The following is a 27178-nucleotide window of genomic DNA, read 5'->3' as shown; positions in this document are numbered from 1 at the left end:
CTGGATTTATTTTTATGAATTTTGTTATGATATGCATTATAGAATTGTCATTTGAGCCACTGTGTGAGGAACTATCCAGTACATAGGGGAGACTGTAAAAATCTATGAGACTGATTCATTTAAATAACTAAAAGGTGAGTAAAAGAAGTCTGATCATCCATTTACATCTGGGAACTGAGATCACTTAATTGTCCAGACTCACCCAGGAAAACTATGGTTAACCAGATAACTTGATTTCATATTGTACTCGCCTGGTACCACAGGAACGCTGTCCTATTAGATATAAGTAGATTTTTATTTCCTTGCTTGGGAGGCAACAATTCCCAACAACAGCTGCTGAAAATGTTTAATCTGGTTAATATTTAACTTTTTTTTTTTCTTTAGATAATTTCTAATTTTGTCTGTTACTCCCTAGTAATGGTATAAAGGTTGAAAGAGCACAGGACATTTTTTTCTGTTGTTCCCATTACAGTGATGTGTCTAACCTGCTGCATCCGTATTTCAGTTTAATGGTCTCTTTGGCATGCTAGTCATCTTTCATAAACTGGAAAAATCCATATTGGGTGCATTGTGGTGCATGTATGTTAAATAGTGTCTGTTTTGTAAATGTGGAAATAATATTTAAAAGTCATGGAAAAGAGCAGGGTTTGTATTAAAGTAATACTTCAAGGAATCTTAAATGGTGTTATATTAGACAATTCTTTGAATAACTTAGGGCTTCAGAGTTGTACTTTTCCCATCTAAGAGTCTAGGCTGCATACCCTAGCAAGGTGTGTCAGTTTTTCTAGTAAGCTTTCTTTGGCAGTTAAAATGAAAGCAAAATATCTTCCACATTAATGTCAAGTAATGGACACCAGGCTTTCTTTGTGCTGAAGTTATGGAGAAAATGTATCTTTTATCTCTAGCTTTTGATTCTTTTGTTAATGCATTTTTACTTGCTGTTATGAGGAGATATGTTGAAAACTGGCCTTCAACTTTCACACTGAATTTCTCTAAACCAGAACTATAGTTTATTCCAATAGAAATTGTTGAAATAAATGTGGTCAAGCTTACAAGTTAAGCATAAATCTATTAGTCACATACCTAACCATACTTATATCCACTGTTATAGTGCAGACAAATCCTACTCCTGGTGCAGATGCTTACTATTGATACTCTCCTCCTTGCGTAGCCAGTGAAATGTAAGAAGGTGGCATGTAGTTAGCAAGACTGTGAAGGGAAGTCCTTTTACCTTAGAGCTAGGAGGGTCCCTGCCAAGAGGAAAAGCAGAAAAGCAGGGTTGAAGCTACAACGCTGTTGTATGATCAGTACCCCATCTTGAGGGCTTCTGCCTCTAAACACAAGTTAGGGCAGATTCATAGTTACTTGAATGTCCTTTAAACCTATATCTAGGTCCCAGCTAACCTCTGTTCAGGTATTCTATCATGTGTGAGTGTATAGTAACAATAAATGATGAAAATTATAGGAAGGCTATGCACTTGAAAGGCCCTTGCATAATTCCTGGTTGTCCCTGGTGTTGAAAAAGTAATTGGAGAGACATTATATGACTTTGTTAGAAAGTCTGACTTGTAAACTATATTGGAGACAAGTTTAAATTATTCTTTTTAAAATAGAAATTTGCTAAGGGTTTGGACTGTTACCTCTTTTAATATCAATGCAGGTATCACTGTTGCTCGATTCTTTAAACTCTATCAACATGAGCACTTCTCCCAATTGAAAAAAACAACAGGGAGTAAGCAAGAACATAAAATTATTTTTAGATAATGCATTTTTAATTACTGAACTGCTTAATTATTGAGTACTACTGAAAATATCCTGTGAACCTCATTACTATGCAAATGTATTCAGTTTTGGAAACAATTAAATGATAATAAAGCATTCTTTTTTCTTTTACAATATATTACTGTAATGAAGCTGTTACCTCTCAGTGTGCATTTTAATGAGTTTTAAGTAACATTTTAATGAGCTCAACATTACCATAAACCCAAGGATTAGTCAAAATTGAATTTACTGGGAAAAGGGAAAAGTTCATTAAGAGTTAATTATATAGTTTAAGGAGAAATATAATTCATTTTATGATGTCCTATCAACCCAAAATCCAACAGTAGATCTATACTTATTAATAGGTATAGAAATGCCGTTATTATATTGACATAAAAACATAGCTTTGCACACTATTGCTGAGGTTTCCAGCAAAAGTTTCTGTATTGAAATCCCTGGGTCAACTTTGTTCTTATCCAGCTCATTATTACATCTGAGGAGAAAAAATACCAAGCTTTGTACTACAGGTTTGTAATTCCACGTACAATTTTTATAAACATCATAAGCAGTGAAAGCAAAGTTTAATGGATTCACCATTGCCAATAGGATCTGAAGGCAGGTTATGAGTAAATGTCTTGGACTGATTATTTTAAAAAGGACTGGCAGAGATTTGAATCAAAAGTGCCAGCTCTATTGACATGCCCACTCTAACAGTGATCTGTTGAACATTTGCAGTCCAGGCTTCTGGATGCCCAGAAGTTGCAGGTAAATTCCCATGCAAGAGCTGTCCATGCTGTACTTTCAGATATACATTCAGGTGTTCAGGCCCTGAACAATGCAGAGTTCAGGTTGGATATAAGGAAGCAGTTCTTTACTGTGAGGGTGGTAAGGCACTGGAATTGGTTGCCCAAAGAAGTGGTAAATGCTCCATGCCTGGCAATGTTCAAGACCAGGTTGGATAGAGCCTTGCATGACATGTTCTAGTGTGAGGTGTTCTACCCATAGCAGGTGGTTGGAACTAGATGATCTTAAGATCCTTTCTAACTTTAACTATTCTATAATTCTATGATTCTGTGAAACTGTGTAACTGAACTCAGTTCAGTTGCACATTGGGTTCCCTGCTTTAATGTCAGTCTTAGCATTTATGTTTATCTATTCTGTTTACCTATATATTATCAATGTGTGCCAGTATGGAAGGTTGTAGCTCAGTGCCCTGAGACATCTGCTTATAAAAGAGCAAGAAACAGATTTTAAACTGTTAGGCAAAGTGTTAGTTGTGCTGAATTAGGACAGTGCTCTCCTGTTCACAGGGTAGCCCTGTGACCTGCTATTTAAAAATACCCAATATGTATTTTATTGAGTCAAAGCCACTTAGTGGGGTGAGGGAAGCCTCTGAGAGGTTGAAAGCTTTCATGAATTTCAGTAAAATGGAGTTGATCTTCTGTACCCTGCTGCTACAGGAGGAAGAACATTCTGGCAAGTGTCTGTTTGAGAGAGGAAAATCATGAGCTGTGGTCAGCAGTTAAACCTGCTGCAGTTCCATCACTCTTGCATGTGCCAGACCCAGAGGTGTGCCCCAAGAGTGGCAGTTCTGATTGCTGCAATTCATAATGCTACAGTGAACCTGCAGACCTACACTGGGGATTCCTTACAACAGAAGTCGGGGTACTGGTGGCATTCAAGAAGAAAGTCTAGCTAGTATGTTGGATTGAAAGGTGCTCAAAGGAAGTGCAAAAAAGAGTCATTAAGCAGGTAATAAATTCTGGATATGCCAGGAAGAAGGCAAAATGCCACTGAATGTGTGATTATGAACGACATTTTCCTAAACTTGCATTTGTTCAGCAGCACAAGTGTTTCCATCTCTTCTGAGTTGCTTCCAGCTGACCCATCTGTTGCTAAGTAAGGAAGGAAGCCCTGATGAAGAGAATTAAATTGTAAAAATCAAACATGTACCAACTGTTGGCTGAACATTGTTTAGTGCCCCACGTTTTCTCCCCCAGAAGCTCATCTCTCTGTATGAGTGTGGCAGCATAGCCAGGCATGTGGAAGTCTTCAGAGAGAAACTGAAAATGTTCTACACCTACATCTGGAATTGTTCAGAAAAGGAGGAGCAGAGCTACAGAGGTCCTCCTCGAGGGAGAGTTTAATTCAATTTGCCTTAATTGAAGCTGCACAAGCAAACTACAGAATGTTTCCAGTTCTCCTGGTCCCAGAGAAATCCCACAGCATGCACTGGTTATATGAGCTATTGTATTTTATATATTCCGTATTCTAAATATAGGGAAGTATAATGCATAGTTTAACAATGTATTTTCCTCAGTGGAAAATCTGGTTTAAGTAGTACTATTCTCTCCTGGCTAGTTATTTCCTCCGTTTGTAATAGCTTGTCATTCTCTGAGATGCTTATGGATCTGAGCTGTGAACTGGGTCAGTAAAGAGATCTCGGTTAAAAATCCTTTAAGGATGTGGTATTTTTTCCTTTTTCCTTTTCCCTTTTTCCTTTTTTTTTCCCATTGGCATAGAAGAAAATATTTGTACTACTTGGCCTAAAATCTATCCCAGGTGAATACTATGGCAAGCTAAAGGTTTCCTCTATCCAGTCCTGACTAGTCTAATAATCTAATCTGCCTATTTCAATATTATACGTTGTCTATCATATGGTGCTTGAATATTTTATCTTGTCAGTATAGCCTCTTGTTTTCTAATGTAATTGAAGAATGATGGCAACTATATAAAGGCACATAAATCTTTTGTGGAAGCTACAAACACAGGTACTGTGTCTCTAGATAAATTCCATACTAAGGAGCAGTGAAATGAATTACTTAAATGTGTGGAGAATTTCCTGTTTAAAATAATACCTATTTCAATATTTAGCTATTAATGTGACTGCGCTGGGATGGTTTGTTGCACTAATAGTTTAGGCACAAAAAGCCGAAGAAGGATTGTGGAAATGGTTTTATGCTCTGGTTGTGGGGATCTTTCAGACACTTAAGAGGAATGTGAGCCCTTTGTGCAAAGGCTGGTGCTCCAGCTGTTGAATAACACACCCATTAAAGGCTGTTTTACAGGCATATCTGAGATTGCTTCTTTGTAGTCTAGGACACACAATTATTTGACTTGTGCTGTTTGCCATTCTTCTCTTATTTTAAAGCCATCAGCAGATCCATAACTACCCAGATTTTCCCTTGTACTGAGCTGCCAGAGGAATGTTCATCTCCGAGGGTTTATAAGGGCATGTGGCATGGGGGGGATTTATTTTGTTCTTCTAGTTTTATTGTACTGTTCTTTTTTCTATTATGCAAAATGTGTTGTACATGAAATAGCACTTTGTGAAGGTGGTATTAGAAAAAAAAGGGTTGTTTCACCTTTACTGCAATTCAAAACCTTATTCCAGTGTATTTTCAACAGTAACCACTCAGCTGAAGGTCATTTTGATTCTCAGGCACAGCATAGTGTGACTGGAGGGTGGAGCTGGACATCCAGGTGCTGGTTTCCCTCTGGATGCTGGAGCTCCCCTTTCAAAATTGCTGCTTCAGGCTATTACGACTGGTCTTTGCTCCTGTTTCTTTATTTTTGTTTCCTTTCCTCTGGCACAATGTAGTGAATAATGATGAGGGCAATGTGAACTCTTATGTTCTTTTTATGCTTTGAAAATAAGTGGGAGAGTTATATTTTATATAGTATAGAATAATTCCTTATGTTATTTGAGCAGATCAAAACTGCAAAAACTTTCCTGCAAGTTACACTAGTCTCTCCCTTGTTTTGCATTAAATCATGAATCTGGGGCTTCCTTTCCATGTTTGGACCATAGAAAATTACTGTTTTATCTGGTTGTCTGTGGATTATTTCCTAGTTGGTAGCATATCAACAGAACTCAAATGACTCTGTCCTAAGAGCATTTAATATAGGGTCTACATATCATGTTGCTCCTTTACGTCTTTAGAGCTCTGGGAATTTAAATTCATTATGTGTGGAGACCTTATAGTAACCTTCCAGTATCTGAAGGGGACTTAGAGGGATGCTGGGGAGGGATTCTTCATCAGGAATTGTAGTGATAGGACAAGGGGTAATGGGTGTAAACTTAAGCAGGGAAGATTTAGGTTAGGTATAAGAAAGAAATTCTTTATGTGAAAGGGCTCACCGCTCAGGCACAGGAACAGGCTGCCCAAGGAAGCTGCGAATGCTCCATTTCTGGCAGTGTTTAAGACCAGGTTGGACAGGGCTTGGGAAAAACTGGTCTAGTGTGAGGTGTCACTGCCTGTGACATAGGGGTTGGAACTGGATGAGCTTTAGATCCTTTCCAACCCAGACCATTCTATGATTCTGTACAGAATGTTGTGATGATAAGTGACAGGTAAATTATTCTGCAGTGTTCAAGATGATCTAGAAAAAAAGTAGTCTAGCATTTTTGGTCTGTTGCTAAATTTGAAAGGAGCCTTTTATGAAGGCAGAATCCAATGATGAAACTTCAGAAAAACCCAGTGCTTGAACACTGAAACTAAAACATGTCTGCTCAGAGATGGTAGACTTGGAGTTATAATGAGCAAAGTCTTTGGATCATGCATCCTTTTTAAGTTTATTGCAGAGTATTAAAACAATATTGCATTAAAATAATACAAAAATCATAAGCAGTAGAGGAGTTTTGGGGGGTCAGGTTTTGCTCTAAAGGCTTGGAGAAGGGGTGCCAAATGTGACTGGAGCATTAAGCACACATGCTGGTGACTTGTAGCCTTTTGCCATCCCACTCCCGATACATGGGGAAACACAATTCTTCTTTTACATGGCTCCTATTTTCTATTAGCTTCAAATGCCTGGGCATGTCTTAGTGACAGCCATGCACACACTTTTATTGCTTTTCCAGTTTCCAGTCTCTGTTTGCTGGAACAGGTACTAAAAATGTAAAGAGTTGAGCCCTTTGGAAGGTTAACAATTAAAGAAGGCACACTGGGGTCAGGTCCAGCAGGAGATGCCACTGCTAAGCCTGTGTGCAATGACATACCCGTTTATGGGACAGGGGACATGAGGCCAGCCAGGCCTATAAAGCAGGCCTGTTTAAATGGCATCTGGCAAGCACCCCAAAATGGTCTGTTGACATGAGGACAGTTTGCAGGATGGAAAGTGAGGTATTCAAGAAGCAGCAGATGGCTCCCACTGGTTCTGCATACCAGCTGTGTATGCATCTCATGCTCCATGTCTGATGAAGTGAGGCTTCACAGTGCCCTTGCAATGGAGTTATGAAAGCTTATCAAGAAATATGTGCCATGCTATGTCTGCTCAAATATCTTGTTTTCAATCCTGACTTTGAAGGGAGCAACACAAAAATCCTGTTCACAAAAAAAGTGAATAGACGAGGTTTAGCTCATAATGAACAGATAAAGCTTGATAGGGACCAGGGATAGGCACAGAGGTTGGGGGGATGGAAAAATAGATGGAGAATTCCTATGTTGAGCAACAGCCTATTTTGTTTGATGCTTTGCCTAATGTGGCTGAAGTATAGCAGTAATGTGGCAGTGACCCCCTGCCAAGATGGGAAAGCATCCCAGCTGTTGTGTATGTGTTGTGCATGTGTACACAAGAAGTTTATTAGAGGCTATTCACACTTCAGTGGAGCTCAGAGATTGCAGTCTCCATTATATTGGTTAAATGAAGCATCTAACATTCTATATTTCTCGTACAAGAAATATTCATTCATTTGTATTCATTTTCATGATTCTCATCTGTTCTTATTCTTTTGTTTTATGGAAGGCACATGTACATGTTAGGTGTTTTGGCTGGGCTTGAACTGGAAGCCCAGGGGACTGAAGCAGCTGAAGTGGTTGCAGGAGGACCAACTTCAGTTTGGAAACAGAAAACATAAAATTGCTCAATGCTGTGTCAGACTCTAGATAGGATTTGTTAGGTTGAGCATAGTGCTGCAGGTACCTCGCGATGCTACTTTTGTACTCACAACAGTAAACCACATTTTATACTGTGGATTCTGAGCTTACTAATTAAATCTGTACTTCCTGGGGAATCTGTGCTGGACTCTGCATGTACACTGCAGTTTCTGTGTGCTCTTCTGAAACGTTTAATGAAAAGCTGCTATCTGAATTTTCTTCATGTCTCTGACAGTAACATCTGAGGTTTTTGGATATAATTGTTTCGGAAAATTGGTTATATATTTATAAATCCTTTAGGTTTGGAGTGGATTTGTGGTTTGTATTGATTTATTGCTTGATTTAGCTTCTTAGAACCTAAGGCCTTTGCTTTCCTGTATTGCAGGAGGGCAGAGGTCTGTTTAATCTGGTTTATCCTTTTTCTGACAGTAGCCTATGAGGGACTCTGGAGGCCTGTGTATTTTACCAAACATGATACTCCCTATTGCATTGCTGGGACAGAAGCATAGTTGATGTGATTTGAAGAATCCTCTGATGCTTTTGGTGAAATATAGTCCCATATTCTCGCTGCAAAGAAGGGATGCTGGCATACGAGTGACAGGGAAAGTACGCTTCTTATGTTGTGATGTGGTGGTTTTGAAGCTCACATATGATATCCATCCGGGAAAAAAAAAAGTTACTTGCCTGCAATTTTCTTAGTATGTGATGAGCACATAAAAGCTAACGTCAGACTTGAGTTTAAAGGATCATTAAACAACTATTCCAGTAAACTGTTAAATGCCTGATCCTTGTTAAATCTTAAGACTTACAGCAGACCATGCACATTTTTCAAAGCTCATCTGCAATTATGGTACCAGTTCTTGTGGAAAGTCTCTGAACTTTTAAGCAAGTAGTAGAGGTTTTAGTTTCAATGAAATAAAAGTCTTGGTAATGTGTCTCTTGTTAGCATTAGCAGTCTGTGCAGTGCATTCATCAAGAGTGATTATTCCTTAAGAACAAGAAAAAAGAAATCTGCTCTGTATCCTAGAGAATATTTTTCAACATATTATGGTGTATAGCTTTAGATTTCTGAAATTACTTAAATGTGGTCTTCAGGATATTTACATTCATAGAGAATACTGGGTTGTGTTCATTGCTTCCCTTTGCCTTTCTTGACTGTCAAAACACAGTGATGCTTTTGAAGATTTATAGCAGATGGGTAATGAGATTGCTGACTGTTAACTGCAGCATTCAGAATTTGTTGGTGGAAAGAGGCAGGAGTTTAAAATGAGAGAATGTTGTTGGGACTTCATTGCAGTGAAGGCAGGTGATAGAACTTTGGTTTTGATCAGGAAGCCTAAATATAAATATGTTATGTTCCAAATTAGAAAAATATCCACTCTTCTTGCCATCTAATAGTCAAATAAAATATTTCAGAAAAAAATAGGAGATGTTTTATTGCTTTCAAGTGATCACAATGAATCAGGAAGGGGAAGGACACTATACAGTTTTTCAGTAAGTGTATTCAGATTGTATTACTTTTAATTCAGCACAAGTAGCAGCCTTTAAAAAAACAGAAGCAAATAGTCTGTAATAGCTATCATTTGTATACCTGTGTAATTGTGTAAAAGGGGAGGTAGGTCAGCAGTGCCTTAATTGAGTTAACTATTGAAGAAAGATTTTGTAGTCAGATTCTTGTAGTGTGTGCTGCACGCAGGAAAGGAAAAAGCTTTTCTTCTTTCCTGGTCTTTGTGCAATCAGCTAGTTGGGGTATACCTCAGACTAAAATTGAGAGGAGAGCAAAAAAATCCAAGTATCTCCCACTAATTCCATTTGGAATCTGTCTAATTACTTGTCAGTGTTGGCTCATGCTGGTTTAGTAGTTTCTGTGTGTAGAAGAAAGGGTTTTAACTTTCATGTTTAGACATTAATGCACAACACAAAGTCCAAATTCTATAAATGTCTGTTTCTGAATTCATGAGTTGTTGGAAGTTTGGAGGATCAGAATTGAGTGGTTTTACCATATTTTGGTCTTTGCTGAGGCCTGAGGACAAAGAGCAAGGAAACTTCAACTATAACTACTTAAGCAGGTTACTGTGTTCGGAAGCCCATGAATGAGAAAAAGGGATGAAGCCACAGAAAGTTGCTGAATCTGCAAGGAAGAATACTCTCCTTCTTTTGTTTCTTGATGCAGATATGTCCCTGCTGCTGTCTTTCTCACTATTACTGGTAGCCAACTAATCAAACATTATTGAAGCTACTAGACTCCTTGAAAATATCCTGTCACCTCTGAAAATTAACCATGTGGGTTTGGGGCCTCATTTTAAAGCACAGTCTGAACATTCTGAGTCATGATAAATCAGCTGGCATTCATATCTCCTGGGCAACATCTGTATCAGGATATAGGGAAAGGATGGGAAAAATAACAAGAAGGAAAAAATGTATCGTTCCTTATTGTCTTTCTTTAAAAGAAAGATGGCAGCTTGTAGCAGGCAGTGCACATGCAGAGGGAGCTCAGGATCCCTGGGAGTCTTGCCTAGGATTATTGCCTAAGTTGTGATCTTTTTTAGTTATTGTTTTATTTTCCATACAAAATATGATAGAGGCAGTTGCTGAAATAAAGAGGCAGGCCAGCAGCATCCTCAAAGATATTAGTATTCTTCACAAAGAAGGTTTGTCTGTGACCCTTTGTGTTTTTTGCTGTCCCACCATTTCGCAGGTGACAGCCTCACTCAGGTAGTGCTGCCTTGCTCCGGGACCATTTCAGTAGATCATACATACAAATACCCTTCTGCACCATATGCTACCTAAAGTATAATAATAATCCTTTCATCTGTCCACTGCATGGCATATGGGCAGTTATTTGACATAATAATTCATGTTGATCGTGTATATCACTATGTCAGAGGAGAAGAGTGCCAAGGCAGTGGTAAAGGAGATTTAGGAATATGCTGTGGGGTGGTGACTTGAATCAGGGGAAATCTACCTGCATGTGGCAGGTGACCAACTGCAAAAACTTTATATGAGAATAATAATACCCTGAGATAAGCACAATATAGAGGAGGAGGGGGAAGATAAACTACCAGGACCCAAGCTGCAGAAGCACATAAATATTTACTCGATATCTCTTTATACCCTCTAGTCAGCACGACAGATGTAGCGGTGTTTTAAGACATTATCATTCATTGAAAAAGGCAAAAAAGATAGTCTTTTCCTCTCTCTCATCCATGGTAATCTCAGATGTTTGCCCTGTGCGCTGGGGGGAGGAGGTGGAGAGCCGAGTGCTGGTGGGAGAAGAATGCAATTATCCCAAAGCCTCCTGACGGGCATCCACTTCTTCCTTCCAGCTTAGTTGCTCTGACCATAGGCTGGGGGCTCATGGGACATGGACCAGATTGAAAAAGTAGGAGCAGACAGATGGTTATTTGTAATCATCATGTAAATGTAAATCCTATAAAAATGTTTTCTTTCTAAGGACCCAAAAGCTGTTGTACTGGAAAGCAGGATTAAGGCATGGATATCTAGCCTAGAGTAATTTTGACCCCATCACCTTCCCTCCTACCCTATAAATGTTGTAGCTTTATCTCCGCTTCCTTTAAACAAATTGCTGGAGCCTCTGTCAAGGAAATTAATTCAGTTTCCATGTAATTCCCTCAGTTTATGAGCATCAGTTTGACCGGGGCCTGGATTTGGTCCTAAGCTGGCAGGTGCTGGCAAGCAGTTGCCTTGGTAGCAGGGACTTCTTTTTCCCTCTTTCTCCCTGTCTCTGGCAGGTGCATGGCCTCCAAGTGTTTATCTCAGCACTGCCGCTGAGAGATGCACTTGCTTCCCGTGATTGCACTCACAGGTACCTGTAAATGGCCACACAGGACTTCACATCCCTTAAAGACCACCGTGACAGCTTGCAGACATCTATCTTGTTTGAGCAGCATCAGCTTGTTCAAGCTACAAAGAGACTGATCAAACTTTAATTAGCTTTTGTCTGCAGCAGCATCGAGGCTGTGTGTACAGTTTAGCTGTCCTTTACAGACAGTGAAGTGTAGCCATCTGGAAGCTTTTGCCCTTCTGAGGCTTTGCCTATTGAAATGTGAGCATATTTGAGCTGCCATGGGGCTGGAAGAGTGGAGCAGCTCCCCTCTACATCACCGTCAGGGCTGCATGGCAGCCTCCAGGGTCTGGCTCTTTGAGGAGACTGGGGTCCTAGCCTGGGCAGGCAGGGTGGGATGCCAGCCATCATTCTCTTTGGTGTTTGGTGTCCCTTGATAATAGAGGATAACACCCATGTGAGCACAAAGGGAGCTGTGTAACTTATGTTAAAATTGGAATAAAGGAAAATAAGAACATGGTATGAGGAAGAGGGGCCTGACAGAAAATGGACCCTGTCACTTGTACTGGACTTTTAAAATGTTAATATTTGTGCACTACCAAGAGGGCCCTAAGGGTAGGGCTGGCTTCTCAAGTGAACAAAAGCCTCTTGCCACTATGTGGAGAGGGAGATCTGCTCAGCCCTACTAGCTATTTGGAAGTATCCAGCAATTGTGGATAATTGGCTGAGGAATATTCTGCAGCTCTCAACCATTTTGTCTGTTTTCACAGACGATTGTGCCATTAGATATGGTGAATGCCTTAAGCGGTGCTGCAGCTTTTCCATTTACTGTGTGCTAATAAGTGTGAACTCAACTTCCAGTTGATGCTCCCTTCATCTGTGGCTTTCTGTGCCACTGGAGTGGGACAGCCAAAGTTGCCAGTTCACGTACTTCATCTTCTCTGCTCCTTCTGTCTCGGGGTGATGTTTGGGTGTGCTGGGATGGGTGTGCTGATCAGATTAACATCTGTGCTTTCTATCAGTGTTGTTATATTCCATTAAAAGCACAGAATCACAGGAGTGACAGCCTATTCCTTCTGCTCTTTACCTTGCTTTTCTCTCTGCTTTTATTCTTACTCTTTTCCTTCCTTTACCTTTTTGTTTTCACTCTCCCTAAATAACAGTGTTCCCCCTCTTCCCCTCCAAGTTGTTTTCTCTCTTTACATTTATATTCCGCACATTTTTTCTTATCTTTGTCTTTCTGTCCCTGCTTTATTTCCCCCCTATTTCATTTTCCTCCAGCCATTTTTGTTTTTCTCCAAAACTCAGAATGCTTTAGATGGAAATGATGAGATATATTTATTCAAGATTCATATATGTGCTGAGGTACAGAGCAAGATTAAGTAAACCCTGTAGCATCAATTTTGTCTTCCATTCAAGCCAGATTTGCAGTAAGACTTGGGTAAAGGAATGTGATAAAATCAAATCACCTCTTAGCCTCATATTCTGAGGCTGATTGGAACCTTACACAGTTGCTGGGATGATTCAGAGAAAGTTAATGTAATTTACTGTGTATCACCCCAAGAAACTGTATTTGTCAGCTTCATAAAGCAGTGAGAAACGTTCAAAGAAAATGCCTTCCTTAGTGTTGCTGCTAGGGGTTAGGGGACAGGAGTATATAAAGTCATTATGTTGTGGGATCTGCTGATTTTGTGGGAATGTTCCACTAATGGATTTTCACTGAAGTTCTGTAATTGTACAAAGAATGAAACCAGTAAAAATAATATTTCTTTTGTGGGTAAAAATAATGGAAAAAGATATTTATACAGTGGCCAGTTATATGAAAGAGGGCATAGTATTGTCTAGGATTTTTTTCTTCCCGGGTTTGATAGTGATCACAGAGATGTATGAAGATGCTTCCTAAAATATGTGATTTTGTAATGCTTCTTTTTGTTGTTCTTTCGCTGAAATTCCTGTGATATGAACTTTCTTGTGTTTGCATAATGCCAGATAGCCAGCAGCCCATGATCTCCAGCATACTGTTTCAGTGTTGTTCAGTCAAAGTTTCTTCTTTCATCTTGAAGCTCTATAATTCAATTTCTAACAATTTGATTATTGCAAAACAGAAGTGTATAAGTAATTTGTATTAATCTGTTGGAAAAAAATATATCAATTGGGTATATCACCGAGGAAGTCTGGTGGCTCTTGCCAGAGCTGCATTTGTTGCCAGTTGTGTCCTGTCACTTTTATTTTATACTTCAAGAGCAATCAATCTTTTTTTCATGTGTTAGAAAAGGAATTAACTTCCAATTAATTCCCTCCTTCCTCTGGGACCTACCTGTGTATCCCAAAATGGGGAACAATAAAAGTTACTTCCTATGTCATTTTGAGTGCTACATATATACAGCCCTCTCACCTCAGCCCATTCAGAAACCAATTCTTGTATGCATTAATCATATTTTCTTCTGGCTTATTACAGAACAGAAAAATATTCAGTTCCAAATGTTAAAATGGGGCACATTTTATTAACATTGAAAGCAGTAAATTATCTCTGCTTATGAAATGAGACTGAGCAATTTCTGATGAACTCTTCTTGACTTGCCCCCTTCACTAGGATACAGTGTTTTTTAATTTCTCAGAGGGCCCCCGTTCCATTAAGGGCGAGAACTGTTTTAAAGCTGTAATGAAAGCCATACACAGCTGAAATTCAAGGAGGAGAAATGCCCTAAATTCTATTTCAGTAGCTCATCTAGAGCTATTTTCAGTTTTATGTTTATAAGAATGTCAATTAACCTAGAGACTAGGACACACACAGAAGAATGACGATGGAGTGGATATTATTTTAACACACTGAAGCCAGCTAGCTGGACCTAATCCTTCTTAATAGAAGCCTGATTTACATAAGAATCTGTCCTGTGTTGCCTAATTTAGTTCCCAGACAGCTTGGTGATTTAAATGCTCTTTTCTTTCGATGTCTTGGGGCAGCACTGGTCAAAGTTGCAGAAATACTAAAACTAAAAAAAAAAAAAACAAAAGGAAAAATTAAATATGCTGGAATTACGTTACCATCAGCTTGATTTCTCTGACAGCTTTTAGAACTGGTGGTCTCTTTGGCATGCATTTGGTGATAGCAGTAATAACAGTAGTAACAACAGTACTCTTCATCAAGGTGTAACTCCACAGTTCAGCATTAGTTGCATCATTTTTTCACCTAGCTTATGCTGAGTTGGAAATCCAGGCAAGCCAGATATTCAGCATGTTGTTTTCTGTTATGAAAAGAACTCAACATCAGGCTTGCAATGCTAGTTTTGCAGGTGTGGGAAGTGACCCTGTCAAGGTTAAAAAGAGTCATGGGTGTTGCAAGTCTAATATAAACGCAGATCAGTGTTCTTATCTGGAGAAAAAGGGAAAAACCCCATGTATGTGAAATCTGCTTCCATTGGACAAATGGTCATTCCTCACAAACTTCTTTTCTGGCATCTTTTACAGTAAATACAGGATGCAAAGTCATCACCTAGTAATGATTACGGCTTGTTTGTATAATATTACGTGTACCTGCATGTGTTTTTTTCGCCCACTTGCAATGGCATCACTTCTAGTAATTTTGTTCTTCTTTCCCTCATTTATTGCATTAGTGCTACGGGATGACTTCCGCCAAAACCCTACAGATGTTGTGGTGGCAGCCGGAGAGCCTGCCATATTGGAGTGCCAACCACCTCGTGGACACCCTGAGCCTACAATCTACTGGAAGAAAGATAAAGTCCGCATTGATGACAGAGAAGAGCGGATCAGTGTGAGTATAACTCTGGTGCTTGTCTATAGAGGCAGGGCCTGCATTGAAGCCTCACAGCTGAGTGCAGCAGAACTTTATGGCCTTTTAGTCATTAGTCTTTACAGTTTGCCTCTCCAAGCTTTCCAGATGAAGGGGAGAGGTTGTTCATTTCTGCTGGTTTGGGTCTCCAACCTGCACTTTTTGAGGTCTGATTTGTATAACCATTGTAAAGGAGGTCCATTAGAGCTGTAGATTTTGTTATATAAGGTGCTCTGTTAGATGGAGGACACAGTGGATGTCTTTGATCTATTTGGCCTTACCTTTTCTATATCTCAGTTCATTGAAATGAGATCTCAGTTCAGTGAGAGTATCAAACCTTATATAAGGGAGGTGTTTTAAAGATATAATCAGTCATATGTATGAGGTACACAAATACTCTATGGGGAAAACCAACAGCTTAGGATCAAGTATTTTTATTTAGTATAGTAACTGGGGTGTGTATTCTAAATAAAAGCTAAAGTTATCATCTAAAGAATGGTTGCTCCTGATTAAGAATTGAGTAAATAAGTAACACTGGTTGAATTCTGTGACAGTTCATTCTATGTACTGAACAAAAAAGGATCCAGCAGAAATACCTAACTTATCAAGTGATTAGAAATTGTCGTGGTTTATGCAAGCAAATTGACTAAATTAAGGGTGTGGGGACAATTAATTCCTAATTTTGAAATGCTAATACTATTAATATTCATTAAAAAAAAGTTTTACATTGTACGTAATGACATGTAGCTCGTTCAGTGCTGACCTTATTTGGTATGGAAGTACTATTGAGAAGCTTGTTTATTGCTTTGGATGCCTGAGGAGGTATTTGAAGCTAAACAGTCTAAGTTGTTGCTATTTGTGGGCCGGGCTGTCTCTGCTAGGGCCTACTCAAGAGTAGAGAAAGGAAGAGTGACAGGGAATGGTTATTATTCCTGGACTCTGGTTTCTTTGGCTATATATTCTTAGCTTATTGTGAAGCACCCGAGTAACTTTTGACACTGTCTGTGACTTCACAAGCTGCAAATGTATTACTTTATTGCTTTCAGGTACTCTGCTCTTTCACTCTGCAAGCACCCTTTGTAGGCCAGGAAAATGTTTAGTCTTCTGGGAGACAGGTGAATTCTCATTTTGGGCTAGGTTCAGTCTGTTTGAATCAAGGAAAAGAGAAAATCTGTCTTAATCAGTGAACAAAGAAACTGCTCAGACACCAGTGAAAAAGGAAAGAACTAAATAAAACTAAGTAAGATTGCCTTTTTCTTGAGGGAGATGTCAAGAGTGCTTTGCATATCATCATGAACAAATTATAAGCACTTTGCATTGCCATAGAGGAAGAAATGTAATCTTTGAAATGCAAAGCATTTAATGAAAACGGAGGAAAAAACTGAAATGCAGTTAAAACCAGTCAGTAGGATAAAATGTCTTCTGTAACAGTGTAAAGGCATTTAAGTATATAGGATTATAATTTTAAAGCTATACATATATTTACAAACAAAATTTTGAAATGCCTTAGTCTTAGCCTTTAGAACTTGCTGCCTGAGAAGGCAACATTTTGATGGTATTGTTTGTTTACCTGAAGTTAAAAATACATTCCTTGTTTTGAAACAGATACGTGGTGGGAAGCTGATGATCTCCAATACAAGAAAAAGTGATGCTGGCATGTACACTTGTGTTGGCACAAACATCGTGGGGGAGCGAGACAGCGATCCAGCCGAGCTGACTGTCTTTGGTAAATTAACTTAAGATTTTGTTTCATTTCACTACAAATGTCATAGACCTGATTGAACTAGGTGACTCATCAAAACAGGCAGCGAAACAAGGTTAACAAAATGCAATAGTACTGCTTCAGATGTAGTTCATAGTTTCTGCAGAAGACCAGGTTTCAAAGGCTGCAGTTTGTAATTATGGAGCTGTGATGGCTCAACATTTTCTTTCTCAGCACACAGTTTCAGTCTACTTGGAGGTCACACAGAATCACAGAATGCCAAGGGTTGGAAGGGACCTCGAAAGATCATCTAGTCCAACCCCCCTGCAAGAGCAGGGAAACCTGGAGTACATCACACAGGAACTTGTCCAGGCGGGCCTTGAATAGGTGGCGTGCATACAGTCAGAGACGGTAGTGCAGAACACAATGCTCTCCCTCACGAAATGTAATTAAGCTACTTCTAATATGGTTGGTAAATGCCTGCTTGCCAGAGATTTGGATCAGCGTTGCCTATTTGAATAATTCCTTATTGCTGTGGGACTGTGAAATCAAACCTTTGTAGGAGAGCACAGAAGAGCTCAATTGATCAGTAAAAAGTCATTGGAGAAAACCCCGAGATCAGTTTTTTTAATATATAGAGATACTTCTGTATTTGTTTCCTTTTAAAGGGCATGAAACAGTTTTTCATCCTGCAAGCCAGGGCATCATTTAGGGTTTGGTGCTCCTGAATGAATCAAAATAGAATAGGCTTCCTGCATGAAAGAACTTCCAGACCTAATGGGCAAGACAAGAAGTTGTTAGGAACATTTGCACTATGGTTAGGGTCTGCAGCAAGAATAGAATAATACTGAACCTAGAGCTGGATCCATCCTGCCAACAACTGGGAAAGAAACAAGCCTTCTTTCCTGCTGTGGTACATCCCGCAGTCATGACATTTCTATTTACCATTAGCTGTGGGTGTGCAGGAATTAGTCAAGAGGTCTTGAGCAAAGAGAAGAAAATCAATAAGGAAAAAATCCCTCACAGCTAAAGAAAACCCATACAGGGATAAAAAAGAGAAAGAGAAAGCATTAATGTTGCCTCTTGCTACAAGCTTTTTGATATCCTTGATAGAATACTAAAATTCCAAACAAGACTGCTTGTAATCCTAGTAAGACTTTCCATAGAAACCCTAAGGTCCTTTCTCAAGCAGATGCTCCTGTTTTTTTTCCCTTCTGCCTGATATGGTGCACTGAAAAACCTGGTCACATGGTGCTGTCTGTGCTTGTATTTATGGGCAATTCAACATTTGTTTGTCCACTTCAAAAAACCCCAAACATATTATGGTATTCAAAAGGCATAGGAAAGCTTCTCCTAGACAAGATCTGTGGATGAATGGGGATTTGCTGCTTTCCAGCATTACAAGGCTGTAAAAGCTTCCGTTCACCTTAGTTTGTTGTGGGTTCATGGACTTTCAAAGGCAGAACTAGTATACTTTGCAAAAAAAGCACAAACAAACCCAACACAGAAATGATCTCTGTCAAATTATTATGTCCTTTGCAGCCCATCTGTTGAAGATGTGCCTTTTTACAAATGTAAAAGAGACATGACATATCTTCTTCATCAGTTTAAGTACTGATAATCTCTGTTAATACTCCCTGTGGATAGCAAGCAGATTGCAGTCCTAAACTATAAAGCCTTAAGAAATGCTTAAGAAAATAATTTGTTAAAAAGCATTGAACTGTAGGAATAAAAAATGAAATATGCATGTAATTTCATATCCTGCAGAGCTACAAAAAACATTAGATTTGTCTTGATATGTAAAATAATACATAGCCAATTGCAATGTTCTGATTTTTTTTTGCAGGATTTAATCATAGCAATCAACTCTTAAAATACAACCTAACCCTAATTTGTAAATAGTGAGGAAAATCAGCAATAAATGAAATTAGGTATTTTAATTCTTCATAATTATGTTAGGCTGCTTGAAGAAAATTGTATTTTAAATTCCTTTCCTATCTGGGTATCTTCCTATCTAAAATTCCCCTTCGACCTAGGTATTGCCTTCCTATCTTCCTTTCCCTGTACAAGTATAGCATGTGGAAGGCAGGCACTCAGGTCATTATCTGCTGTTTGACAAGCCAATCTGACTATCCTGTGCCCATTTCCTGGGTGCCACCTAGCCCTGAAGCTCCATGCTGATGTATTGGGCTCACTGGATAGATGTGCAGAGGTTATCTCTGGTCTGCCCTGTATGATATGAAGTGACTTGGCTTTGCCTTCCACGAGCAGAACAGTTGTATTCCATTCCTGGGCTCCAGGCAACAGCTAGTGGGTGAGTGGGTGCATGCACAGTGCGCTGGAGAGCATTATCCATGAGTTTTCCAGGAAGCAACTTATCTACAAGACAGTCCAATCAGTCTCAGCATGCACAATAAATCCAGTAACTCTGGGAAACATCAGATTGACTGTGCATGTTCAGATAGACTTCACTGAATGCTGGCAAAGCTACAGGTCATTTGTTAAGTCCAGCGCCTTCCTCTAAGATGACTCACAGGTTTGAGGAACATGGGAATACTATGCTAAAAATATCATAATACTTATATGTTATTCATGTGCGCAATTTTAACTGTTTTGAAGAGATTTGAAAATGGGCTTTAAAGTTAAAATGAAGATCTCTTAGCTAAGTAAGAGACTTAGAGAATGCAGCAAAGTGGCTGACAAGCCTACAGCTGGTGCTGATTTTGGAGAGGAATGTGTATAAAGTAGCTAATTATTAATGTTTCTGTTGATTTTCCAAATAGAGAACCCCCAAAACCTTTCCATAATCTGAAGAAGTCCTTAGTAAACACACTACTCTGTAGGAAAAGGAACTTTCATGCTAGTTTACAAACCTTTCCAGGAATCGGCCACTTGTTACTTTTGGCTTTGCAAGTTTTTCTGTAATAGCTGAAGTTAATTTCTACATGTGATTCATGACAGATCTCTGGCTTCCTGTGCAGTAAATTTAGCTTGAGGTACTGCCTCTGGAAAAACTGAGTCAGTGTGGCAGTAATTGGTGGCCCAAGGGGAACAGCATGGAAGCCTAGCCTAAAAGATTATACCTTTCCTGAGTTTAGAAACAATAAAATACATGGGCAATAAGAAACTATCTTGGAAAGAAGAAGGAGATAAAATTGAAAGTTTGCCATGTGCAGAATGTAGCCACTTGGCTGGGTACCCATTCAATAGGAATTATTGCTAAGAGACAGTTGTGGATAATACATGTAGAACTTTCATAGAATGAGTATTGTATTTGTCAACCCCAAGTGCACCAGAAACCTAGTTTTCAACATTTAGTTGCTGCTAACAGCCTACTTTCAGTGTCAGTGCAGATTGTGTTTCTTTTGTTCCCAAGTCGTGTTTCTTCTTCCAGCAGAAAATTGCCAAACTTTCACGGTAAAATATCACAAACAAAACTGATGATATAAGTAGTGCTTCCAAAAAATTATCCTGGTGTTGTGAATAGTGGCAATGATGCATTACAGTATGTTAGTCTTTGCTGTCAAGCATTCGTGATACTTTTTGCCTTTTATGATACTCCAAGGGGTAGTCATGGATTAAAGCAAGAAGACAGGGTCTGTTGCAGTCCAAATTGGCCTTTAAAGGAAGTTAATAACTAATCTATCCTAACATTCACAAAAAGAGGTAGCATGGTACTTTATGGCTGCATTATTATAAAGGCCAAATTCAGACGTGTAAGTGACAGATATTAGGCTGCTTTGCTTGTGTTTGGGTCTATAGCCTTTGGCAGAACAGAATTAAAGCAAGATGCCAGCCAGAAACAGTTTCATTCCAATTTGTAAGAAAGCTTTTTTTGTAAACACAAAATATAGGGCCAAAAATTAAATAAAGAATTACTGTTTAAGTTAAGCTTTTATCATTTTGTCATACTACTGCACTATTCTCAGATAACTTTTCAAGTTGTTTTAACTATTTCAGACTCTTGTTTTTTTTTCCTTTGGACTTAAAATGGTATGTTTGAAGAAAATGTACAAAGGTATATCTTGTATATTGATTCTGAAGCTTAGTGAAATCAATGAAAAAAGCCTTAATATATCAACTTCAAGAGGCTGGCATCAAGCAGTGCACAAAGTTATATTTAGAAGAGCCTCAAAAGGATATAAAGCATAACTAGGACAGTACAAAAATGTCTTAAAAGATATGTCAATGCAGACATATTGAAGATTGTTTTGGATTAATCTTTGATTTCTGCTTTGGTACCTGAACCTTTTTTCAGTTAATAAGGTCCTGTGGGATCAAGGGGTATTTTTGTCTGATGCTTGAAGAAGTATTTGTGTTTGATGTTCTCTAGACATTGTCAGGCCGAAAGAGATATCATAGTTCCAGCTGAAAGAGATACCATAGTTCCAGGAAAAGTATGCCAGGATGATATGATGTTAGAGGAAAAAAGTCCAAAAATCCCTTAAAGAAGATGTTGTGCCACATTCTACTTTCCTGAGCTCTGACTACAGGAAAGGCCATATCAGGGACTTGTCCCACCATATCATGGAGATTAGTCCCAGAAGCTTTCCCAGTTACATGGAAAATCTACCAAAACTGGGTATACATTCACAGTTCAAGAGAGATAAATTGGAAGTGTGTATTTTGTCCTTCAGAGCGAAGCTCCTCCTGTTTTTCTTCAAATCCTTGTATTTTCAGTTGTAGTGTACATGTGGCAGTTTGCAATAAGCCAGTTTGACTTCGCAGTTGTTGAGATTTAACCTCGACCAGCAACTGAGCACCGGTCTCCTGATCATTATCCTCCTGGTGGCATGGGGGTGAGATTCAGAAGATAAAAGTGAGAAAACTCACTGATTGAGGTACAGACAGTTTAATAGTTAAAGCAAAAGGTGTGCATGCAATTAAAGCAGCCCAAAGAATTAATTCACCACTTCCCATCAGCAGGCGAGGCTTCACCCATCTCCAGGAAAGCAGGGCTACATCATGCTTACTGGTTACTTGAGAAGACAAACAGCATAACTGAATTTTCTCCTCTTCCTTATTCCCCCAGCTCTATATGCTGAGCATGGCATTCTATGGTCTGGGACATCCCTTTGGTCAGTTGGGATCAGCTGCCCTGGCTATTTTCCCTCCCAGCTCCTTGTGCAACCCCAGCCTACTCACTCGTGGGGTGGGGCGAGGAGCAGAAAAGAGCTTAGCTCTGTGCAAGCTCTGCTCAGCATTAACTAAAGCATCCCTGTGTTATCAATGCTGTTTTCAGCACAATCCAAAACATAGCCCCATACTAGCTACTATGGAGAAAATTAACTCTACCCCAATCAAAAACAGCACAGCAGTATTTGTTATCTACAGGTGCTGACCAGTTGTAAAAGAATTTGGTCTCCAAAATCCGTATGTAATGCTCAGTAAAACCCGAAATTAACACAGAGATGTGTATGAAAGGAGGAAAACACTAACAGTTGAGAAAAATCATTCTACTTTGTATGTGCCTCTTAACCGTGCTCCATACCTTTACTGTACAATCTCATTACATCTTGAGTACCGCTTAAAGTGTAGAAGTTTAAAATGTCTACAGGAGTGCTAATTTCTCAAATGAAAAATGGTGAAGTACCTAAAAAGAGGCAGTAGAAAAATGTCTTTAAATATCAAACCATTTGCTTTTGCAATTGTATTTTCATTTATTTGGCTGACATAGGTAAATTCAGGGTAATCCTAATATCATGTCTTCTTTCACATCTTCATTTTTGGAAGAAAGCTTTACTTTATCCAGACCGTGTTGCAGTTAATGAAGTATCTAAGCTCTTGACAGCATTCTGAAGTGAAATGTACTTCCAGCCATCTAGTGTTTCTTTTCTTTTTTCTCTTGACTTCAGAACACTGTGTGAAAAAAGCTTTTATTTTTAACCATTTACAATTAAATTCCTCCCCAAAGCATTTTAATTTGTGTTTTAATACTTCTTTCTAGAACACAAAAACAGTTAAAAAGCCCCTATGCTTTTTCCCACCAAAGACAGAGAAAACAGTTCTAAATCAGATTGAGCCTGTACATTATGGGGACCATCAAATCCTTTACTCTGGCAGTTGCCTCAGCAGAGAAAATATATTAAGGATCATTTTAATTAGATTGAGGTCCCATATATGGCTGTCTAACTTTTTGAGGAACAGAGAAAGGGCAATAATACAACTGAAGGTCATCTGAGCCTCTCTAATAGACTGTTGCTCAGACCAATTGTTAAATAGAGGAAAAATTGAGTTCTGGGGTTAACTTGTGTCAGCACCCAAAGCAAGGAAAGGATTTTCTTGTGTTTCTGGTTAGGATCGGTTCTGTAGGTTTTCTTGCAGTGCAGATCTCAAGCACTGCAACAGATTGTAAGTGTGTGTCCAGATTGCATTAACAATCCTCTTTTATAACTGCAAGCAAAGTTTATTCTGAAGTTATAAAGGTCACACTAGTAATAGCACAACCGGTTGACATGACATATAACCGTGACCTATTTTATAGTTCTCCTCAAAGATTTTTAATATTCATCAGAGAAAGTCTGGGAAGTAGGTACTTTATTTACTCAGTGAAAGCTTATAAAATAGCTATATTAAATTTTTTATATATGTCTATGATTTTAATTTATTGCCCTTTCTTCTTGTTTCTCAAATATATTGTGTTCTGAATGCTGTTGACAGAGTAACAATGTTTAATTATACCACAAGGCTTTATTTATGGGCAAACCATTTCAAAGGAGGAAAAAAGACAAATAATTTTTCTCAAGTTTAGCTCTGAAACTAAATTTGATCTGGCTGCATGAAGAAACCTTTATTTAGCATGCTTGGGCAAGCAGCGCTCTGTCTCTTGAGAGATTAACATTGTAAGCAAGTTATGCAGGTGACTCAAATCCAGTTAATCTCACATAAAGAATGTTAATTGCATTGGCAATGGCATTCACTCTGATCACTTTATAGCTGTATAATTAGCTATTGGACATATTCACAGGGTTGTCTGAGCAATACAAATCCAGGAAACAACATGAGAGAGAACTTGTTCTTTCCTGATTCATCCCATATAAAATGCAGAGATGAGGGAAAAATGGAAAGAACAGTTATTGGTATTTGCATGTCCTTGCCAACTGGGATCTGTACTTACATAGCTATTTATTTTCTAGCAATTTCTTAACTGGTTTGGGAAATACACAGTTTGAGAAGCTGATCTGAAACAAATGTGTGTGTATACTCCTAATACATCAAATCCTTGATGTGGAATCAAGTGATTTACCTAATGACCTTTGGGCCATTTCCTGTCTTATCAGCTGGGTTCTCCTAAAAATGTGATAGGAATTCATTTTCTAATCTCCTGTGTAGAAGGATTTACAGCCACAAGTAGCAATTTCATAAACATGCATACATTAGTTTCTTAGCTGTTTACAGGCAGCTTTTATAAATATGGTCTAAAATCCTTTTTGTATGCAGACTAAGCCAACATACAGGCACATGCAGAGTTATTTAAATTCAGTGTGGATGAACCAGGGTCTCTAAATCACCTACGAGGATGCCGATCTGGATCTAAATTTCTTGGTGTAGGATCATCTCTTGAAAAACAAATATGAAAATATAGAGTGTGCTTTGTATGAGCTCAGAGCAGGGTTTGGTCTGAGCTCTTCTTAGGAGAGAAGCTGAGAATAAGATACTGTTGTAAACTTACATAAAGCTTCATTAAGATATTCCATTCTAGATCCACATAATTACAGCCAGGCCAAGTGCACTGCTAGCATTAAGGTCAGCAACTAATACTTCTGTTACTTTGTCCAGTTTTAATAAGTTTGTCAAACTCAAAGGCTTTATCCAAAAAATCCCAAGCTGGATTCGAAAACTGAATTTTTATTTTGTTTTAATTAGCAAAATAATTCTTTCCTAAGAATGTTGAAGCTCCTGCAATTTTGAGGTGAAAGTGGTGTTTGGAGGGAAGTGGAGAAGGATTTGAAGGAGAGGAATGGAGGTAGCTTTTTGTCCTGAAAAACATGGGACCTTCATATTGAATAATTGGGACCTACAATTTGATGGGAAATACCTACACTATGCCAGAGATGCAATTTCTTTGCTTGTCCAAAGATTTTTCACTAAATTTAGCCAAATATGCACCTGCCTAAACAAAGAATAAATCATCAATTCATACATCAGAGAGACAAGGTAGAATGCAGGTCTAATGAGCTTGGGAAATGAACTTCATTTTCCTGCGACTACACTGCACTCCTGCTGCTGTCATTCTCTTGGGATGATGCTTGGTTACTTCAACCAATTCTTCTTGTGTTAATATTGTGGAAAGCAATATTCTGGTCTAGGAGCAGACAAATCGGGGATAAGAAAGAAGTCATCAGCTCGAAACATCTGGCACAGCCAGCAGCTGGAATGAAGAAGGGCTTGAAGCACTGTCGCAGGCTGGCAAAGACACATAGGTGGGGGTAGGAGCAAACCTAGCTGGAGCTGGGGAAGGGTCAGGAAAGTACATACACGGAAGAAAAAACCTGATGAAGAACACTCAGAACAAGGAGCTGTAGTGAAGGTTATATGTGACTTGTACACAGACTTGACACAGGGTATAAAGACAGACTTCAAGGTGAAGAGAGAGACTAGAACTGAATTTACTTACTCAAACACTAATGGAACCTGCAGGTCCTGGGCAGGACTAGGAATAGAATAATAGCAATGGCTTGGAATGGGATAACTGGGTGGAAGAATCTCTGCCCATTAGACATGTTTTTATCTCGAGCATCTGGAAAAGTGCTATAGATTCTTGAGCATGTCTGTTCTTCTGCTGACAAAATTTGTTTTCCCTGCCAATAAGTCCCTCTGCTCGTATCATGGAATTCCTATGTGATGCGGTCACTCATTTACATAATTATTAACAGGTGGTTTTGTGTTCCTTATTTTCTGACTTAATATTCTGATTTCTACAAGTGATGAACATTTTAATAACTGCAACTGAAATAAAAATTAATGCCAAATTTCCTCCCCTCCCCCCCAAAAAAGGGGCAGTTTTGTGTTTCAGGTTGAGCATGAAAATTTAGCAGATACTTCTTGCCGTGCTTTCTTAGCTCTCCATTGCGCCTCAGAGGGGAGCTATGAAAATAAGATAATTGTTTATAAAACATTAAGATGGGTGCAGTGGAGGTCATGAGGAAATGAATAATTCTGCCTTTGAAGTGAAGTTTGAGTAGTCTGACAGGAGGCCACCCGCTAAACAGAACAACTATAGTAAAATATTAAACACCTGCTCACTAAATGAATACCAAGAACCTAAAGATGTTTGGGAAAAAAAATAGTGTGCCATCATATAATTGCAGCTGGTCCCATAAGGCATAGATAGGAAGGGAGTGATTAAAGGGCTCACAGAGAGCCTTAGTTCTGGCGCTGAGGTACTGTGTGTTTGATTTTGCAATGTTATCAATGTTATTTTAATGCTATACTATTATTATTGTACAGTAAACATGGACAGCCAACCCATAAACTCATCTCTGTATTTGTCAAGACAAACTGCCTGAGTCAGTATCTGGTACCATTTACATCTGTGTGAATTTTAAATAAGTTTTTAAGTGACATTATACCCTTCAACTTGCTGAGAATGAAATGTGAAACTTAGTGTGTAACCAGCTTTAAATATCTTTATAATAAATCCCTGTCTTGAAATACTGCTTCATATAAACCCAGTGTTACAATGGTTTGACTAGCAGAAATAATTTATGACTATAAAAGTGTGGTATGGGGAGGAGAGGACAGAACAAAATGCATGCAATCCAAAGGCAACTTGGAAACTAACCCCAGTGACATCCTCTCAAATGAAATTACCGGTACTTTGAGTTTGTACCAGTATAACTGAGATCAGATTGTGGCTCTGCATCTGGATTTTAAGCAGGCCTGTACAACATTATGATGATTAATAATATTTGTAGCCGTGCAGGCTAACATAACAAGAGTAAACAGAACTTATTATTCAGATCTTAATTTAGTTTTCCATGGTGAAGTTAGAGATGGGGATCAGGGAAGCTCTGACCTCTGTAGAATAGTCCACAGCTGGCTGAGATTCATAACAAAGTTTGGTTTTCATATGAATCATAGAGATATTGATTGTTGCCAAAGGCAAGATATCTCCATTGGCAGCTCATACATAGCTAGGGCAGGCAGGAGCTTTTAGATCACACTCTGTGTATGCGGGAGTGCAGAGCCAAAACGCTCGCAGGAAAGGGCATGGCCTTGGAGACCTCTCTGCTTGCATGGTG

General features: G+C 38.8%; 1 protein-coding gene across 5 annotated transcripts in view; it reads left to right on the top strand.

Annotated features, from left to right (window-relative positions):
* ROBO2 (roundabout guidance receptor 2) overlaps positions 1–27178 on the top strand; it is a 400731-nt gene that overhangs the window by 240556 nt on the left and 132997 nt on the right. For all 5 annotated transcript variants that reach the window (XM_031046916.2, XM_031046914.2, XM_034073045.1 and 2 more), the window contains exons 2-3: positions 15057–15214; positions 16838–16958. In XM_031046916.2, the coding sequence (XP_030902776.2) occupies positions 15057–15214; positions 16838–16958 (279 nt within the window). The remainder of the gene's footprint in view (positions 1–15056; positions 15215–16837; positions 16959–27178) is intronic.

This window comes from Melopsittacus undulatus, chromosome 2, assembly GCF_012275295.1.
Source record: "Melopsittacus undulatus isolate bMelUnd1 chromosome 2, bMelUnd1.mat.Z, whole genome shotgun sequence".
Classification (NCBI taxonomy): domain Eukaryota; kingdom Metazoa; phylum Chordata; class Aves; order Psittaciformes; family Psittaculidae; genus Melopsittacus; species Melopsittacus undulatus.
Note: the sequence above shows the minus strand (reverse complement) of the source record. Positions and strands in the feature narration are given on the sequence as shown.